Source organism: Hippocampus zosterae, chromosome 10 (assembly GCF_025434085.1).
Source record: "Hippocampus zosterae strain Florida chromosome 10, ASM2543408v3, whole genome shotgun sequence".
NCBI lineage: Eukaryota > Metazoa > Chordata > Actinopteri > Syngnathiformes > Syngnathidae > Hippocampus > Hippocampus zosterae.
Genome location: NC_067460.1, coordinates 2,907,369 through 2,928,211, shown reverse-complemented (window position 1 = coordinate 2,928,211; position 20,843 = coordinate 2,907,369). Strand labels below are relative to the sequence as shown.

At 40.9% G+C, this 20,843-nt stretch overlaps 1 protein-coding gene across 4 annotated transcripts in view; it reads right to left on the bottom strand.

Annotated features, from left to right (window-relative positions):
• Positions 1-20,843, bottom strand: part of bcas3 (BCAS3 microtubule associated cell migration factor) — a 376,831-nt gene that overhangs the window by 73,542 nt on the left and 282,446 nt on the right. The window contains exon 23 of one of the 4 annotated variants that reach the window (XR_007964470.1): positions 5,698-8,247. The exons of 2 other annotated variants lie outside the window; for them this stretch is intronic. Coding sequence is in view for 1 of the 2 variants with exons in the window: in XM_052078876.1 (XP_051934836.1) it covers positions 14,496-14,569 (74 nt within the window). In the remaining variant the exon portion in view is untranslated. Of the gene's footprint in view, positions 1-5,697; positions 8,248-14,480; positions 14,570-20,843 lie in introns of those variants that run through there. One more of the 4 variants, XM_052078876.1, reaches the window with a different exon arrangement.

The following is a 20,843-nucleotide window of genomic DNA, read 5'->3' as shown; positions in this document are numbered from 1 at the left end:
ATGAATGTATTCACAACTGTGGCCTGGACAGCAGTTTGCTTTCTTACCATGCTCCTTGTTATTTTGAATTGGCGAGGAAAATGTTTTCAGTTGAAAGACTCAAGAAGCATTTTTAGTGCCACCAGGACAATAAATCAAGGCAGGTCTTTGTGCTGACACTTGAGTTGGACATAGCTGCAAAGTTATCCCTTTCATCGCCCGGCTTGTACCAATTCGAATAAGCAAGTTGCAAGTACGAAGGACAAATGAGCCACTCTTCCCTGATGTACCCCCGCCGCTAAAGGAACGGAAATTATCATTGCCACAGAGTGTAACTGCATACATCGTTTGGCCAAAGATCACGTTTCCCCGAGTGCATATGAGCTAGCACTTCACAGAGAAGTGTGAACAAGTGGTGAGAACAAGCCCCCATTAATTTGCGATTGCAAAAGTAGTCACTGACGCTTCTCCTGGCTAACTCATAAATGGCCTAAATGTGACCCTGATTGTGAGTCATTCTTCTTTGGCCCCGTTGTCTTCTTGAGTCAGCGCTAAACTGTCCTTAGGAGAGGCCAACACTTGCATGAATAAGTTAAAACCGTTGGGGACCCAAAGTCCGTTAGCTGACGTTTCCACCCTACTGAGTTTTAACACATTGGGAATCCCTGATGCTTGTAATGAGCCACAGACAGAAGGGTGTCAGCTGGGGGTGATAATTGGTGGGAGAGCGCTTCAAAGCATTCCTCAAAAAACGTACGAAAGTTTCCCCCGAAATGTCACTTCTAAAAGACAAGCCTGTTCTACATGCATTCAATCTCATTTGTGGCTGATAATCCTCAAGAGCCCAAAATGTCATCAGTTATAGCAAGAGAAATGTGTCAGTGGTGTGTATCACTTCAGTTAGATATCATATTCAGTCCAAGCATGCAGCAAAATTTGCACTACACAACTCCAGTCACACTAAATGCCGATATTATTGCAACACTACAACCGCCTATCAATTGTCCAATCCACATTAAGTTATTTTAGTTACATGAGGGATTATAACGTCTTTCTTTCACATTATAGGCTTACTTTCACGAGACCATACACGTTGAAGCCATTTGAATGAGAAATGTAGAAAATAGCCAATGCAACTGTGAAGGACAAATGTGGGTCGATTAAATGATAAGATAAGATAATCTTTATTTGTCCCACACTGGGGAAATTTGCAGTCTACAGCAGCAAAGTTGGGGGGGAAGAAAAAAAAAAAGCAGTGTTTCATTGGAAAAAATAAATGTTTCAGAAAGAAGTGTACACTGTTCAATAAAAGTGCAATATAAAATATAGCAATGACCACCATACTAAAGGCTTAAAATTACAGTTTGTAAAATGTATTGTCATCTAGTGGTGAATGGATAGAATGAAACGATCTAAACTCGAAGCCCGCGCACGACGGTGCCACAGAGATATCGCTTGTCGCAAGCCTCTCGCCAATATCCTCAACGGAGCGTGCAAGCAAAAGGTAATGAAAGACGACTTGTAACCCTCAAGTGAGGATGGACGTGCAATGCATTTGTTTACAATATGCTGTAGTCATGATTTTGAGGATCCACGTTAGCTAATTTGTCCCCTTCAGGTATCGGTTCCAGAAGAAAAGGGGAGGGGAGGAGCGTCCCATGTACTACAATCAGCGATTACTTCACCTATGACTACCGGTATATAAATGGTTACGTTGATGTGATATAACACACACACACACGCACACACACACACACACACATATACTGATATATATATATATATATATTTTAGAGCTGTCAGTTTAGCGCGTTTTTATTGGCATTAATTTAAATGAATTTTAACGGGATTAAAATTTTTCTCGCGAGATTAACGCGGCACACGTCACAAGCGGATGTTACGTTGCTCCATAAATACACCAGAAACAAAACAACAAGCGCGCTGCAGAAGTCCACGCCCATGTCTGTTTTGCCAGCCACGGCAGTGCGAGACACCGAAAACTGATACTTAAAGAGTTTATGAATGGAAAGTTTACTTTTAAAAGGTTGCCATATTGCTCCACTGACAAGACCAAAGTTATCTGTTCTTCTCTCTCTCTCTGTATCATACAGGTATAAGATGTATGCCACTGACACGATTGTTACTTGTTTTCAACTATTTTGTGTGGAAGGTTACAGTGTTCTGCGTCCATGTAAAAAGAGCGGGTGGAGCTTCTCTGTGTTTGTCTGACAGTGGTAGCAACCTAGCGAAAATAAAACGTCTCCAGTGTTGTCATCGAACCAAGTGTAGTCATTCGAAATGAGGTCTACACAAAAACTGTAGAGAGACTTCCGCACAAGAAGGACCAACACAATCAACATAGCCTGACTGTGTTAGGGGGAGTGACCGCCCCCCCTCCCACACCGTTCAGAATGGTTTGCCCCAGCAGCACGGGGGAAATGCGTGCGCTTTTTTGTACGGCAGGCAGTTTGGAATACAGCGGCACATAAAGAACGCTGGTGTCCGGTGTCTCGTTATTCTTCAACAAACATACAGAAACAGACTGCTGTGGTCAAAGTAAACTTGAGAAAAACGAAGTATGCAACCATGGTTTAAATCTACTATAGGCTGAGTACTAGTTTTCCTTAGATGTGCACTTTATAATGTTATATTGCTCTGTTTTGATTTTATTAAAAAAGCTGTTAAAGCAGCTGTTGTGTGACAAAACATTGTTTTCACTGTTGATGGATAGTAAAATTGTGTGAGAGATTATGTGTGAATAACTGCTCCAAGTGAAAAATGTTCATGTAAAATTGAAAATCGAAATTGTTATTTCAGTAAATATTTGCATTTGGCACATAGAAAACTGATTCATGATTCCATGTTGATGAGAGCATTAAAATTGGTGAAAAATAGGACAAAAAATGTAAAAGGAAATTCAGAAACGATAAAAAATGTGTGAGTAATCACAATTAATTTTTTTGTCCATTTGAGTTAATTATGACAGTTGCATTTTTAATTAGATTAAATATTTTAATCGTTTGACAGCTCTAATATATATATATATATATATAATATATATATACATATACAGGTATATACACAGTACACACACATTTTTTACATATTATTGAATAGTGGGTTTTAAAAATAATGAACACTGAACAAAATCAACGCATTTTTTACAGTGTCTCTTTAAAATGCCCGCCAGGGGAATTCTGTTCACTAGTAAAATGTTTTCTTGTTTTGTTGTTGTTGTTTTACGTCATCATTCAATGTCTTCAGAACTGTAATATAATTTAATGTAAGGATAATTATACTTACTTGCTGACATGATGTACAATACGTGGTTTAACCCTTTCATGCACCCTGTAACCTGATAACCGCTGTCCCTGACAGGGTTAAATAATGTGACTAAGCACATTTAGTGCAACTGTAATTAAAAATGTTAGGGTGATTAAAGTGACTGAACTCTAAATATGGATGTTTATAATACAATGCAACAAAAGTTGTTTGGTGCTGGTCATCATAGAAAGAATGTGTGTGTGTGTGTGTGTGTGTGTGTGTGTGTGTGTGTGTGTGTGTGCGTGTGTGTGTGTGTGTGTGTGTGTGTGTGTGTGTGCGTGGCTGTGTATGTTACGTGTGTGTTTGCACTTCTATTTTCTCCTCATCTCAGACCCAGTGCCCCTGTGCCCTGGCCTCTCTTTCTCCCCCACTGTGTGTGAGTTTATTCACAGGAAATGCAGGGGAGCCTCACGGGTGGCTGGCCTGATGTAAAGCGACGTGGCGTCTCCAGCGATCCGGGAACTTAGCATGTCAGGCAGGTCAGCAAGGGGCAAGCTGACAGTCAATAAAATATTCAATACAGCAATGCCAGTCCATGGATCTAATACCTCAGGAACCCCCCCCACCCCCCCACGTTTGAAAATGTAAAATTAAAAAAAATGTTTACACCAATATATTCCCTTTACACGAGCTAGTTGGTTAGAATCGTCAAAGTCAACATCAATGATTTTGACTGCAGACTTTAACTGTCTAGGAAGGAGTGAAAGTTCAAAAGAATAGTTTGATCTTGCTCACCCCATGATCACGTGATCACTTTTGGTCGTCCAAAATTTACTTCAGAGAAACAAGTGTGATAGCAGTTTTCGTATTTGTTGTGGAGAGGTTGAGAAGTAAATACTGTTTTAGTTTGACAGTGACGTCTCGACAGTGGAGTCGAAACGGACTGAAATATCATGTCTCTTTAATGCCAAGAGTGCTAATCAGAATTAGCAACACGCTACTGCATTGTGGATACGTCACATCAAGTCAGGCTCCACTTAGACAGGTGCCCTCAATGGACCCGGTGGGTATGGTGATATATCAGCTGCTATTGGCCTGTTTTGCTGATTAACCCAGACACTAAGATGTTGTCGCTGTATCTTCTGACTCCCTGGCCATTGCTGCCTCCTCTTTTGTTATCTTTTGGTCTACTTACATTTTTAACAAGCGTCTCCTCTGTCACCATGTCTTTTATTGTGTTGTCTGAGTATCGGGTATTTTATTACTTACACGGCGTAGGTTGGTTGAATATGCTAGATCAGTGTTACACACTAAAATGGTTTTCCTTTCTCCATATGAATAATTAATGCCAATGGATGGTTCAGGACAGATGCAGCGAGGCCTCCATTAAAAAACTGTGATGTTGGGAGGTGCTGACTTCATTATTGTAATTGTTAACGCTTAGAAGAAATGTGATTCGGATGATAATGTAATAAGCTGCCTCGAAAGAGGATTTTTGAGGATTGTTTTTTTCATTTTTTAGAGAAGGGATGCCGCCTAACTGACTGACTGACGAACTAGCTGCAGTCATGAACATTTTAATGTTTCAGCTCTTGGTGAATTCATCAACAGCAACTGTGATCATCACGCAAGTGTCAACAGCTTACTAGTCTGATTCCGTTAAATCCAACTCCTGTCAGTCAAACAAGAATGAGTGTACACAACAATTACACATGGCAAGGTGGCGTGACATCGTGAGGTGGTGATGAGCGAAGCGAGGTTGTTGCTGTGTAGGATTACTGCATGCTTCAACTGACCAGGACAAGAACTGAAGAGGACCGCATACTTCAAGTCGTTGGTGTTCACATTCTGTTAAACATCAAATCATTGTGATAAGTGTTCATCTCTTGTCTTATATTAAAATTATTGTGTCAAATGTTATAGGTCTACAGTAAGCATAAATGCAGTTTTGGATTATTATATTTATATTATATTATATTTTGGAGGGCATATTAATATTAGTTGCAATGATTATTTGCCACCATGCACAACATATTTATATACTTCCAATTGTGTGGCTCACCGGAAATAATAATAATAATAATAGGGCGGCCCGGTGGGCCAGTGGTTACCGCGTCGACCTCACAGTACAGAGATCTTGGGTTCGATCCCGGCTTCCTGTGTGGAGTTTGCATGTTTTCCCCGGACCTGCGTAGATTTTCTCCGGGTACGACGGTTTCCTCCCACATTCCATAACATACATGGCGGGCTGATTGAACTCTCTAAATTGGCCCAAAGTGTGGGTTTGAGAGCGGATGTTTGTTCGTCTCTCTGTGCCCTGCGATTAGCTGGCAGCCGTTTCTGGGTGTCCCCCGCCTACTGCCCGAAGACGGCTGGGATCGGCTCCAGCACCCCCCGCTATCCTAGTGGGGATAAAGCGAATTGGAAAATGTATAATAATAATAATAAAGTTACCTGGTGTACACGTTTCTTTCAGCACTCATCTGTGCCCTGGAACAAAATGTAACTCTAAATCAGTGGTTCTTAACCTTGTTAGAGGTACTGAATCCAACCAATTCATATTGGATTGGATTGAATACAACTTTATTGTTAAATCATAGGCACATTCACCGAACCCTTCATTAGTGAAAAATAAAAATGATTTTTTTCTTTTTAAAAATTTTAAATATTAAAAAAACACATTTATTAAAAACAGAAAAAAAGTAAACACAATTAGTATATATTATAAAGTATAAACTAAGTTTTTTAATTGTGCACAAAATGAACCAGCCAGTGATGGCCAAGCAGGCGTATCATAACCAATTGACATGTTGAGTCCGGTGTGTCTTAACCTCCATGGCAGAGGCTCTGTCGAACCCCTGAGACTGATCCACTGAACCCCTAGGGTTCGATCGAACCCAGGTTAAGAACCACTGCTCTAAATCAAACACAATATTTGGGACATTACTGAAATTTTCAGTTGATTCTTTTCAAAAATTGCACAGTCATAAAGACATTAGCTGTCTATATGGTCTAGGCCACCAGTGTCAAACTCAAGGCCCGGGGACCAGATCTGGCCCACCACATCATTTTATGTGGCCCGTGAAAGCAAATCAAACATGTCAACTTCCATGATGCTTAATAATATCTCAACCGAAATGTTAAATACTCATGTTTAATAAATTAGATACATATTGAAAGCATTTTCTTGTGACCAAACACCTCATTACAGTAACTTAAACAATAGTTGAATAAACTGTTATTCTTGAATTTTTTTTTTTTATAAGGTTTCAGTCATAACGGCCGTCCAAGGGAAACACTATCTAAAATGTGGCCCACGACAAAAATCAGTTTGACAACGCTGGTCCAGGCTTTTGTGGAGTGTTGTGAAAATAAAGTACAGGTCACCATATTTGTTTCCGCTTTCACAACATCTTTAAGAGTTTAATTTGAACAAATCCCTCACTTTGAGTCTATATTTCAAATTGCGTTACTAGTGCACTCGGTATTGATGTCTTTTGAAGTTAACAGCATCAATGGTTAAGTTTGTGTAGAAGGCTTCTTCTTTTTGTCTTGACCCATATCTGGTCTTTCATTTTAAGAAAAGCAATGAGATGTAGCATGAATAACCATCGCTTCATCTTGGATAGATTATTTCATTACAGAGCCGCAAATGTTCACCTTAAATTACTAAAGACTCTCTAACCAGTTTGCTCAACATGTTTCAAAAGCAGCAAACGAGCCGACAGGTGGTTAATGCATCCTCCATTTGTTTTCCAAAATCATTTTTCTATGACCTGGTGGCTGTGCCATCTACTGATGACACCCAGCACACAGGGAGCACTCCAGCTCAGAGGAAACCCAGTACCATGCCAAAAGAACGACAATTGATGATGAGAGATGAAACAATGGAGGCAAGGTGCTGGTGAAGCGTTAATGTCTTGTCCTGTTCAATATTTGTATCTGCCGTCAAAGGAACAACAGAAACACGGTGATGCAAGAATTCATGAATACATAGGAGGCAGTGTACAATCTAACTTCTCCCATTTTTCTCAGGCACACTCAGACTGAAATCCACACAAATGGACAGCATCAACATTTCATGTTTAGTTTGTAGCCATGCATGACAAATTCCCCTTCACTCTCGAAGTGCCTCGTTTGTATTACCATTGTGCTGGTCAAAATCATCTCACTGCTCCTGAGCCGTAAAACATGTCTTTCTGTTTTATATACGTAGATTGAAGTCTTGTGATGCATGTTAGGTCTTCTCACACTGGCTAGGGCATGTGGAGAATGTGAAGGTTGGTGATCAACAAATCTAATTTGTACAATGATTTACTAATACACTATCAACTGTCTGGTCGGTGATATCGGTACCTGGAATAGTTGATCCGGCACTCACAGGGAAATGAACTAGTTTCAGTTGAGTGTGAGGAAAACACATAACACAAAACACATGGCATGTCTATGAATATCTACAAGGCAAACAAAATGGCATCCTTGCGAATATCTGCAAGCCTAACAAAATGACAGTGTGGTTGTAGTTATTTCTTCAGAACACTTACCGTCTTTATCCCATCATTTTTCCCCTATGGCATCAAGGTTCACAATGCTCATTTCTACACAACAGCAAGTCAGCAGCTGATCCGCCTCCAAACATTAAACACATGATTTCCTGCCCTCATTCACAATGCACAAACACATATCGGTGAGGATAAAAATATTACCACTTTTGATACGAGCATAGCTGTGTTGATTTTACATCTCCTACCCACAACTCTACTATTTATCGTAATCTGATACTTTTACCGCTTTGACAACCACCCGACCAACCTATGCGCAGACCCACTGAAAACCACAATTTGAGCAGCATCCAAACGACCAGCCTTAATTTATAATGTGATGAGGGTTTTTTGATGGAGAAATGCAGTCTGTTGTGTGTCTGACAGTAATGCAGAACTTGCCAGTGAAGACCAATTGTCAGGACAGTGTTTCAGTGATAGGAAGCAAATACATAGCACTCACCTGAATCAGCACAAAGAAACCACCACATGCAAAAGACAAAGAAAGCAATGATGATTAGTGCAAAGGCCAAACACTGATGAAAATAATATAGAAACTAACAGATATGTTAACCATGAGTGGAGACAATTCATTATTTAGAAGCTGTCGACACAGCACAAGTAACACATTGCTTTGTTGAGCTCATCAATAATGGAGAACATCAGTGATTGACTGAATGGTATGCATTTTTGTCTGATTTCATAAAACATCGTATTTTTGGAGACAATCTTTAACATACTCAGCTGAATGACCATGTGTCTCTGTATTTTTACTCAAAATAATTAAGTATATCACAATGTACTTTGATTACAAATGACTGAAAAGTGTTGACATGAACATAGGACAATAACATACAATGATTACAATAATGGGCGACATTACTCTTTATTGATCATGAGTCGATTCCAATGTGCCCCAAAATTTCAAGTGCTACTGTAGTGGTCAGAGGTACTGTTAAACAATTTCTGATTTTGATGCACACCAAAGTCGCAGAGAATGAGTAAAAATGAAGCTTTTACAACAGGCCTGAGTAATGGTAATGTTGTAAATGTAGCGCTCAGCTGTAGGTTACAGTAAGTGTGCGTGTGTGTATGTGTGTGCGTGTGCGTCTGCATGTGTGTGAGAAAAGATGGTGTGAGAGGAATGAACACTAAGATATTTTAGTCAGAGAGGCTATGATAGCTGGTAGGGATTCAGGAGGGATGCAGTCTGAGCCAGACTTTCATCTCCTCAAACAGCCCATCACATTCCGAACATCAGTCCTTTTGTTTATCCCATTCACCTTCACAATAAATTCCGACACGCCCGAGGGTGGCCCCTCTAATAATACAAGAACAAAAAAAAAAATAAAATACGACAACATATTCGAGTTTCGTTAGTGGCATTCATACAGTATCGTCCATCCATTTTCCGCTCCGCTTATCCTCACAAGGGCTGCAGGAGCCAAACCCAGCCGTCTTTGGGCAGCAGGCGGGGACACCCTGAACCGGTTGCTAGCCAAACGCAGAGCACACAGAGACGAACCACCATCTACGCTCACACTTACACCTTGGAACAATTTAGTGTGTTTAATCATCGAACCTGGAAACTCTTGACTGTGAGGTCGACGTGCTATCATTCGGCCACCGGGCCATGTATATTCTATTTGTCCATTTTGTCTTCCACTTCTTAAATATATGTTAATTGACCAAGATTTGTTTACCTGTGGTTGCGGTTCGAAGGGTACAGAGGCCCACTGCTACTCATACAACTTGTATAATTTATCTGTTTATCGTATATTCACAACCATAGGACGCAAAAAAAAGTCTTAAATTTTCTCCAAAATGGACGGGGCACTTAATAATGTGGGTTGCTTTGTGTATGTATCGAGTTCCAAAATCTGTGAATGCTATTGTGTGACATCGATGACGGGCCTGCTTGACAGACTGATGTTGTGCCAACACGTTGCTTATATTGAGGAAAGGTGGCCGTAACTGAGGACAGCATGCAGACGTTGAAGTGCGAAGGGTGGGCGTAAAAGAAGACGCTAAAGGCACACCCCCAGTTGGTGCTGGTACATGCATACCTGTCATATCTTTAAGCCATAGTTCATACCGATTTTGTGGTGAATCTTACGTATATGGCTGTATCGCACAAATCATACGGATTCTGAAAATTTCCGTTTTTTGTTTTTTTTCCCCCCCTGACAGCTAGTTCCGTTTGCTTTTGCCCATAACGGTGCTCGTCTACTCGAATGCTTTCATTTCCGGAATACAACTCTGAACCTAGTAATGCCACTAAGTAGAATGATGATTAGACATTAACCAGACATTGGAATATGGAGATCTACAATAAATATCATTGAAAATTTTGGGGTTTATTTTCTGTGCCGTTATTTTGTTGATATTATTATTATTATTATCGATTTGTCTTACTGTTTATTGTGCATGTTAAATCGCTCCATGTACAGCACTTTGTATGCAGCGATGGCTGTTTGAAAGTGCTCTATAAATACTGTTGACTTGACTTGACTCTTTATACGGATTTTTTTGGTAGTTTATACAGGTTGGCGCTCCGAAAAGTCGACAGGCATGTACATGCATTGTGCAAAACAACATCCCGAAAATGGCACCTACGAAGAGACACGCTTACGAAGCACAGTTTAAACTGCAAGCTATCAGTTACGCGGAGGACCATGGGAATCGAGTAATTCCAAGAGAATTCAAGATCAACTAATAGATCACGGTGCCTGGTGCTTTTGTTTTATGAAACGGCACCATCTATCCATCTGGGCAAGGATGACTGTGGCTCAGCAACATCCAGTGGATTAGAAAAAAAAACGCTGGCTAACTCCCGCTAATACTGCAGTAAAAAGTGAAATGTTCTGCATTATATTAAATAAAAACACTCTTTCTTTGATATTTTAATCATTTATTCTGCCACTCTGCTGGCCTCACTCGGCTTCCATTACCAACTTTTCTCTGCTCTCAACTGCTTTCAACTAATCCCCATTTCTGACATACCCGCTTGGGCTATGGCAAGTGATGAGGGACAAGCATACTTTGCATTTTAAAATACAACAAAAAGATCCCAGAATTGCCGACTAACACATCCAGCCAAACCACATCACGGATGAGGTGCCGTTTACTTTTGACAACCCGGGGAACCACACTGAAGAAAAGAAGGGGACCAGCACGATAGCGATACACACTATGGGGGAAGCGTGAACCAAGCATAACCTTTACTGTTATGCTTGGATGTCATGGTACTGGACAGAAACATCCAAAATGAAGTTCCGAGCAGTGTGGGAGAGATGGCAAATGCAGCTTTACTAAGACTGGCAAGTCTAGCAGCAAGCAGTCCAACAATGTGCACAGGTGGAATTCGTTCTATTGATATTTTCGCAGATGGGTGCAATTAGATAAGGGCATTTGCACTGTTGTGGGAGTGAACAGAGTCATCTTGCTTCCCAGCCACTGGAAGCGGCTCCTCTCATTTTTTTTTTTAAATCCAGGGCAGGAGAGGCACACACAGTTTTTGACATGACAGAAGCAGAAATAGACTTGTTGGGGTCCATAGAGGCGATCGATGCAAAGTATGTTTATATGGTGATCACAGATATTGATTGTGAAATGGGCACTTGGACACCCCAATCGTTCATGTGACAAGCCCCCCAACCCACCAACTAACTGTGCCACAACCCAGGAGGTTATAGATAAGATGATGACAATAATGATGGGCGGCATGGTGATCGAGTGGTTAGCACGTCGGCTTCATAGTGCAGAGGTGCAGGATTCGATTTCTGCTCCGGCCTTCCTGTGTTGACTTTGCATGTTCAGCCCGTGCCTGCGTGGGTTTTCTCTGGGTACTCATGCTTCCTCCCACATTCCAAAAACCTGCATGGCAGGTTAAAAGGAACACTCTAAATTGTCCCATGGTTTCATTGTGAGCGCGAATGGTTGTTTGTTTGTGCCCTGCAATTGGCTGGCAAGCAGTTTAGGTTAAACCCCGCCCACGGTCCAAAGACAGCTGGGATAGGCTCCAGCATGCTCCCGACTCTCGTGAGTATAAGCGGATTAGAAAATGGATGGAAGGATGGATAATAACGATGCTTTCATTGAATTGATTTCTACAATGATACAAGAGGGTTCAATGCATGCTGTTGCCGTGTTTATGAATGAAATAAAATTACATCCACCACACATACCAGAGCACATAATTTGTCTGTATACACCTTCAAATTAACCAGAAATCACATTACACCACCTGTGCCACAACTATGACCTCCTAGGGGTTGGTCTTAAGACTAGTCTACTTTCAGTCAACAAATTGTTAGGTGAAATGGGGGCATGTCAACGAAAACGTACTTGGTCTGCCGGAATACTCAACATGGCATAGTACAGTCTCCCAAATTCCCACACATGGTAAATTTGACTTGCCCCAGCACGAAAATGTCCCAGTTTTTATACCCAGCACACGTAAGTTCTTTCAAAATTGTGAGTCTTCATATTTGATATTTTGGGCATTTGCATTTATTAAGCAATGGTCTTATTCTAACATGGATAGTGGCAGTGTTTTAAGAGTACAAGGTAGTGTTTGGATGTTCTGAACTGTTTTCCTGTGTTTTCATTGACAAAGCTCCAATTAGACTCCATGAAGCTCTTTAGATGATCAACAAAAACAACTGTAAGTGTTCAGCTACAACCACACCATATCTCGTTTGTTATCACATATGCTTCAGGTCCAGTGTATATTCTCCTTTGTGAGCCTGCAGGCGTGTCCATCAGGAAATGTCTTCCCCCAACTGTCTGCCTGATTTAGATTTCAAGAGCAATAAAACCAGCTGAGTTCTGGCGTTGACCAAATAAACGGACCAAATTGTTGATGTTAAGATGTCATAGGGGAAAAAAAGGATACAACAGTTCAAATGGGTTCGGAGAAAGAAGAATAATTGCTAATCTTTCAACTAATCTTTTGTGTAAAAGTTTGTGGAACAGCAGTAAACAGGGAAGGTTACATCTCCTGTGGGAGTTAAAGGAAATTTGTGGGCACTCAGGTGGGTGGGTGTTTGTCTCTGACAGTTGATGAACCAGATGTGCTTTGGGGTGTGTTTGGGGTCGACTGTAAACCATGAATTTTATTCAACTCAATGAGATGAGTATATAATTGACAATGTAAATATGTCAAATTCATTGCCATTACTAGTTAGTTCTGATAAATCTGAACTATTTTATGTGTTGTTGTTTTTTTTGTAATTGCATATTCATATCCAATCAATCGTTTATACTCAAGCCAACTATGTTTGTCTTACAATTCATTATTACACACCATTATATTGGACAGGTTTATGTAATAGCTGAGAATATTACCATCGGGAAATAAATTATCAAATATTTCCACATATGGCTGGCAATGTATGCATACGCCTAGTTGGGAAACACTGGCCTATTTTATTGTTCTTGTGTTGCCCCTTCCTAGAGCTCAAACAACTCACTCCACTATATCATGGTCTGTAGCCTACTATTTGAAATGCATTCACACCATTGCCTAAAATCTAGTTTTGTCCAGTTTTGACAGAGTGGAATTGAACGATGAGATCCGAATCTGAGCTTTGGGAGACAAAGCAGAGAATGAATGATGGAAGGATGCAGCAGTACTGGATTTATTTTTCTTTACAAGTGAAGTTCCACCAATCAAACTGTCCAACCCACATAGCTTCACTGAAGCAGAGTTCACTACAATATAATACAATACATCTCTATTTATTGGCATTTTCACAGCAGCTGCATCTAAAACAGTAAACATAAAATAACAAAATACAGTAATATAATAAAACACATAAGACATGTGCTGTCATTCAATCGTAAAAACAATTCCTGCATATGCCTTTTTGTTTGAAGCAGTTATAGATGAAAGAGGGGAAATCTAATACCCCTTTCCCACTGCCGCAAAACCAGGGGTAAACACACTTTTTTGGGCAGTGCGAAAGGCTCACTGTCCAGTGTCGATCCGTGTCCACCAGCACACCAGAGAAGGCGGGTTGTGATCGCCTCCGCTTGCAGTATGAAAGCCTAACACGGGACTTCCCGGTAATTACGTGATGACAGGGCGATACGTGATGCGTCATAACATTGTGCGCCATCGGCCTCGTATACAGCACGCCCCCACAACAAGGCTAGGAGATCGCCCCTTCAGCTGTTGTCCCAGTAGTAGCAAAGAGTTGACCCTCCGCTGCTTTTCGACCATTTTGAGGATAGTAAAAAGCATGATAAAAGAAAGAACACTCGCTTCCATGTTGCTTTGTTTACCACCAAGAAATCGGTCGCTCTATCATCTACGCAATGACAGCGTGGTGACATAACCAGACACAAAGTGGTGGAGAGGGTGGGGGGGAGGCAGAATCGCCTTCTGTTGGTCAATAGGAAAGGGACAATATGCCAATTGGTTGCGTGTCGCCACGGATCACTACTACCTACTAATTTCAGTGGGAAAGGGGTTTAAGTGTCCTTTCACCAGTGGATCAGAGATGTCAGGCACAAAGCATGCATCACGTCCCACATGACGTCTGCTGTAAGCTAAGTTTGAAAGTAAACAAGCATCCATTAACGAAAAAAGAGATTTGTTCACTTATCCTGTCCCGTGTAAATCCGCTTCATTTCCAAGCGCTGACTCTCATTTCTAAATAGGCATCTGCACTCCATGCCGACACTCCTCTCTCATCATCCTCAGTTTCAGCAGATATCCATCCAGCCACACCAAGGCAGACTGTCCAACAGCGCCGACATCTCCGCTGAACAAAATGGGGCTATGAAAAATTGCGCCCATTACAGGCACAAAAAAATACAAGCGTTCCGGGGCTGTCGAGCGGCGACAGACAAATAGTGCCAACGTTCCCTCCATCAAAATCAGGGCTGGTGCACGTGTGCTGCTGAGAAAGTGCCACTCTCAATCACAGATTCTTCCTGTGTCAGTATGTAATGACCACTCATGGACCCAGCAGATTCAGACACGATCCATTGAGCCGCAGACATCACCAGTTGCCCCTAACTAGCCCTCCACCTCCAATCAAGGAGTGATCGCCTCACCGGCTACTTTGCCATATCACCGGCATCCCCTCGTGTCGAGTCCCCTCATTGGATCCCCCAGGCTGTCGCAAGCCGCGGTATTCCTGCTACCGCCCTCAGCCTGCCAAACACCCTCACACCCTTCGTGTAAGCTCTGTCTTTTCCTCCACGTCTTTCTCACCTCTCTACTTGTCTTAGTTTTTCACATTCTCCTTGTATTTTACCGCCTCATGTTTTGTTTTTAGACCATGATTTTGAAGATGGCCAGATTTGGTTAACTTCCTTTTTGATTCAGATTCTGATTTAGATCCTGATATTAGTTTTCATGGTCACTTCCCGGTCATAATTAAAACCCTTTGTCATGTTTTTCTATTGATTATCCCTCAGTGTCCACCCCAGAACCCTTCCCTTGCGTGCGTGCGTTAGGGATGTGAATCTCAGCACTGAAGACGATTCGATACAGACCTCGATGCACTACCAGCGATGCGATACTGAAACGATACATGGAATTTTCTGGCGACACGATGCGATACGTTTCACCGTCTTCACGATGTTATACGAAGCAATACACATTTAGTTCAAATCAATGCGATCCGATACGATACAGTGCAATTTGTTGTGATATTGTTCAATTAAACATGATGCAAATACGCAAAGAAAAAAAGTTAAAAAAAGATGGAATTCAGTATGGTATTGCAAAAAGTAGACCACTTTATTCCTTATAAACAGGAGAACGTGTAAAACAACTTATTTAAGCCCTTTCACGATTGGGTTTTGTGCAAAGAAAATGTAAACAATTTGGCACCTGAGACTCACAGCTGTTGCTGTAGTGTAAACACAAACAGACTACTCACTGTGTGTCTTATATGAAATATCCATCTCCATAGGACAGAAAAAAATACAATTGAAACAATGTGGCAGTCACAGCCTCAAAGCTGCTGTGTGTATTGTAGCGTACACAGACCACTCTCACTGAGTGTCAAAATGAAATGTCCAAAAGAGTCATCCATATATAGTTTTTCCTTGCGCGGTCAGTGAGCTGCAAGGGGACCCCCAAAATAAGAGCCGATTTTTTTTCTGATCCTGACCTGGTTTGCCAAGAGTTTCTTCGGTGTCCAACTTGGAACTGGACGGGGAGGCGGGGGAGGGGGCGGGAAACTGGTCGGTGATGTGGTGCCATCGTTTTAAGTGGTCTGCATATTTGTGGTGCTGCCGTTGTATGGCTTCGGAGTGCGACATTCTTTGCAAATTACGGAGCTTTAATCAAGCTTTCCGTCTTTCTTTTCGAAGCCGTAGTATTTCCAAAGATAAGATCTGAATGTTGCGGGAGCATTAAATACAGTAGTTTCCTCGCTGCTGCTTGCGCGAACTCCATTATGTTTCGCTAGTTGTGTACTGCACTTTGTGTGACTCACGGCTTCCGTCCGTATTCAACAAAAAATAATGATGGTGCATTCATTCCGCCTAGGAAAGGGCAGAAATGTGACGTTTAACATGAATTAAACGGCGCTTGAATCGGATTTTACCGATACCCACCAATGCATCGTGATGAATCTAGATTTCACCCGTCAATCGCGTCATACCCAGAGAATGAGCTGATGCACTCGCGTCGCGCACGTGCACATCGATGCATCGATTAATATCGATTCTTTTCCACACCCTTAGCGTGCGTGGGTGCGTGCGTGTGTGTGTTTGTGTGTGTGTGTGTACGTGTGTGCAGAAGGAAGGGGGGATATAGTAGAGCAGTGGTCCCCAACCTTAATTCATGGACCGGTAACCCTCAGTTCCACTCCTGCTGTGGTGTGAACAAACACTTCAGGCATATATTCTTCGCTATCGAATTTTTAAGAAACAGTGTACACAAATATTAAAGTATGTCAATGATACTGTGGGAAGAAGTCAGTCTAGCCATAAGTATTATTTGACGATTACAATTAATATGTTTAAAACACGGATCACAACATAGTAATATAGTAACAAATACTATATACTACTATATGCTATAATAGTATAGTAACATAATGACAATTAATCACAATTTAAATTGTAATTTCAATTTGGGATTCTCTTGATCTTTAAAATGTTATAATCAAGAAAAAACAATGTGCAGAATAACAGTGTCTTTAAAATTTCCACACGTTGCGAAAGTAGCCCGAATGCACCATGTTGTTTGTTTAGCAAGCGTCAGTGTTTGTGATTGTATGCTTTAACCTGTTTAATGACACCCCATTTGTGTGAAGGCATTATGTATGTGCTTCTACACCATAAACGGCATATTATTATATTTTATTCCTTGCACTTTTTTAACGCGTTTTCCCACCGATTCTGCCCATTCCAACTTCAACCTATTCCAAAAACACGACAGGTGTGCTTCCATTTGTCTCATTCCAAATATTTTGGTTTCCACAAAATATCACGTTTTTCACCCAAAATTTCACCATTCATTGCCAATGCCACAAAACACACTACGCATTTACATGGTTGCTGTTTGAAATTCATATCATTCGGCTCATTCAATTCACCTTGGGAAGTACTGTATATTCAACATGCCAAAAAATTCCCACTTAAAAAAATTGGTAAGGTGCCATCATGCGTGTGCCTCAAAATTCATGCGCTTCAAGTTTAGGTCAATGCATTCTATTTAATCATCCCGAGATGACACTATATTCTACACATTGTACCCCTAACTACCAAAGGATGTTGCCCATCAAAATAATTAAAACACCTCCTGCCTCCACTGTCTTTAACGATCGGCAACCAAGCTCACCTTGGCACCACACCAACCGCACTGACATCACAATCGGTAAGTACGTCTCTTGCCAACACTGAGCCAACAAGTTAAACTGGAACCTAAACAGTACACATACAAATACCCAGATAAAATGTTGCTTATTCCATACACAGCATATAAATACATGCATAAACATGTAGAGCATATGTTTATTTGGACTGCTTAGATTATACAGTATTATACAGCCCATCAAATGCAGGAGTTTGTCATATTTTTTTTCTTTCTAACGGAAAACAACACTTTTGCCCTTATATGGTTGTTTAATAAGATGCTGCTGCTTTCTTGTAAAAAAGCCACGTTCACGGGTTTGATATTAATATACTGGTTAAAAATAACTAACATAGTGAAGTTCACAAAAGTGAAGAACATAAATTCATAGTTTCCCTAAAATATCTCTGATGAGCTCCCTCTTTTAAAATTTGGAATTGAGAATTGTTAGGAACCAGAATCGAATCGAAGAACCGGAATCGGACCCGGAATACTCCAAATTCAAATGTTGCCCAACCCTCTTTACAAGGTCTACACAGTATGTTGTATTATGTTTGTGAGTGTGTGAGTCAAACAAATGACTGTGAATATTGATTCAAAATACAATGGAATATCTTTGTTTCTATATTGTTTGGAATTTTGGAGTTACTTGATCAGAAACTTGAGTTTGTTCAGGCCATGGGGATTCAGGAAATGTATGCATCTCTGCCCCATCTCCAGCTGCACTCTTTGCGTTGTGCTGGCAGCGTTATCAGACGATTCACAGTCATCGTTTTATACACGACCAAGGGCAGTCAACAGGAGTAAGATAGATAGGTAAGAGAAAAGGAAGGGCTGCAGTTAAGGTCCCGAACTGCCTGACGAAATGTAACTTTTGTGGCTGCGACCGTATGATATGAAAATTAAAGCAGCTCATGACTGAAAGGCTATTTGATGTTGAAAACACGCTACTGACAACTGTAAGATAGTAACACGGCGGCAGCTCAACCCCGAGCTCTGTTCTCAACTCTCTTGGAGCAATTTAATTTCCCAGTCGCTCAATTAAAGACAAATTGCCCTTCAAAAGAGGTCATACAAACCTAACTATGTTTGTCCCTTTAATTTTCAACCATTAAGCTTAAAAATGCAACGACAACACTTCGTTTTGAACTTGTCAAAAGTGGCGGATAGAGATATAAACCACTAAAGACAGGACAGGGAATGGAGAAGCTGAATAAGCTATCAATAAACACCCTTTTGTCTCAGAAGCTTCCTGCTTTATTTGATTTGGACATAGATGAAGGGTAGGGTTGGGTGGGTGGCTTTGGAGATGGGTCTAAATACTGGACGGTCATGCTCTTTTACTTTTCTGCCTCCGCATTCTCCAGACACTTCTTAATGGGAATGGGAAGTTTCGGATGTGAAGAGGAAAGGCATGGTGTTAGCTTCAGCCTAACCTCCCCCATATGGTCTGGTAAAATGTGACTCGCAAGCCTCCGGGCAACTTCCAACCTGTTGGCTTTTCAGGGGAAAAAGTACCCCCAAACCCTGACACACCACACCACTGTGTTTTTGGCAAGCTTGAGAACCTTTTGTTCATTCATCTATTGCCATATCATCAACCAGCTGTTGAACCTGTAACTCGTGTCTCCTAGCAAAACTTAGGAAGCAAGATTGGAAGAATGTTTCTTATTTAGCAGAAATAAATTGCAAAAGGCTGTGCCCAAATGCTGTCAGCACACGAGCAATTACAGTAGATCATGTTAACTCAGAGCAGTTGTATTGACACCACGACTGCAATGATCATTTACTTCAGATGTGTGTGTGTGTAAAGGTATTGGCAATTTTGAAGAAAATGAGCATCAAATAGCATATAATGTTATTTTTTCCTTTTTCAGTGTTCATTTGTTATACCAATCACATACAGCAGGTCTGTTAGTTAGTTATTGTTTACACTCAGGCTTAACAATTGCGAGAGGGTATAGCGATGTGAAGGAGCTCCGAGGGATGCGGTGGAGCAAGGTTATTTAAGATCATCCATCCATCCAATTTCTGATCCACACAATTTTATCCTCCCAAGGGTCGCGGGGGGTGCTGGAGTCTATCCCAGCCATCTTCGGGCAGAAGGCTGGGGACACCCTGAACCGGTTGCCAGCCAACCGCAGGGCACACAGATGAACAACCATCCACGCTTACACTCACTCCCAGGGACACATTTTGAGTGTTCAATTAGCCTGCCATGCATCTTTTTGGAATGTGGGAGGAAACCGGAGTACCCGGAGAACACCCACGCAGGCCCGGGGAGAACATGCAAACTCCACACAGGAATACACACAGAAAGGCTGGATGAAGCCAGGATTGAACCCACGATCTCTGCACTGTGAGGTCGACATGCTAACCACTGGATCACTGGGCTGCCCGATTTAAGATTAATACTTTGTATTGAATGCAATACCGACAGGGAGCCAGTGGAGTTTTTGTAAGATTGGAGTGATGTGGTGGTGAAGGGGGTTCTTATGAAAATGCGAGCAGCAGAATTACTTCCCGCCTTGACGACTGTAACTCTCTGGTGTTGCTTTTCTCCTTGTGTATGTTTTTCTTTGCTTGTAACTTTTCATAAATTGCATGATAAATTCAATCTATGGTTATTCAGATTGTTCATGTGTATATTTTCAATTGCACTTATAGACTGGACTCGTGCTAAGATAAAGGTACGAAATAATATGAAAGATGGTTTCGTTGTCTTTTTATTTGTTGCAAACTTACTAAACACATGTCCATTTTAAATCAACTAACTAACAACAACTAAAAAATTAATGTGCATATTACAACAATAATGCAAGCAAATCTCTGGCTTTAACAATTCAACATGAACAACTTTGACATTAGTTTGACTGTTGTTTCATTTTATGAAACATGCGAATGTAAACATGTTCACTGAACTTCTTAAACAATGAAGTTCAGTCTATAAAATAAAATATACTGCACATATATTGAAAAGGAGAATAATAACGAGTTTGCTGATCTCAAGTCAGAGTGTCTCATATTTGTTTGTTTGTTTGTTTGTTTGTTTATTGAACATAAAACATATACAGTAATAGTTTGACAGAAAATAAGGGAGATAAAAAAGTAAAAAGAAAGAAATCAGTCTTCATTCAACACAGTTATTATGTTCAAGGGAGTAGAATGGAGTAAAAAACTTATCTAGTCCTACCCCGTTATGTGTTTATATCTACTAAATCATTTTTATATCAATC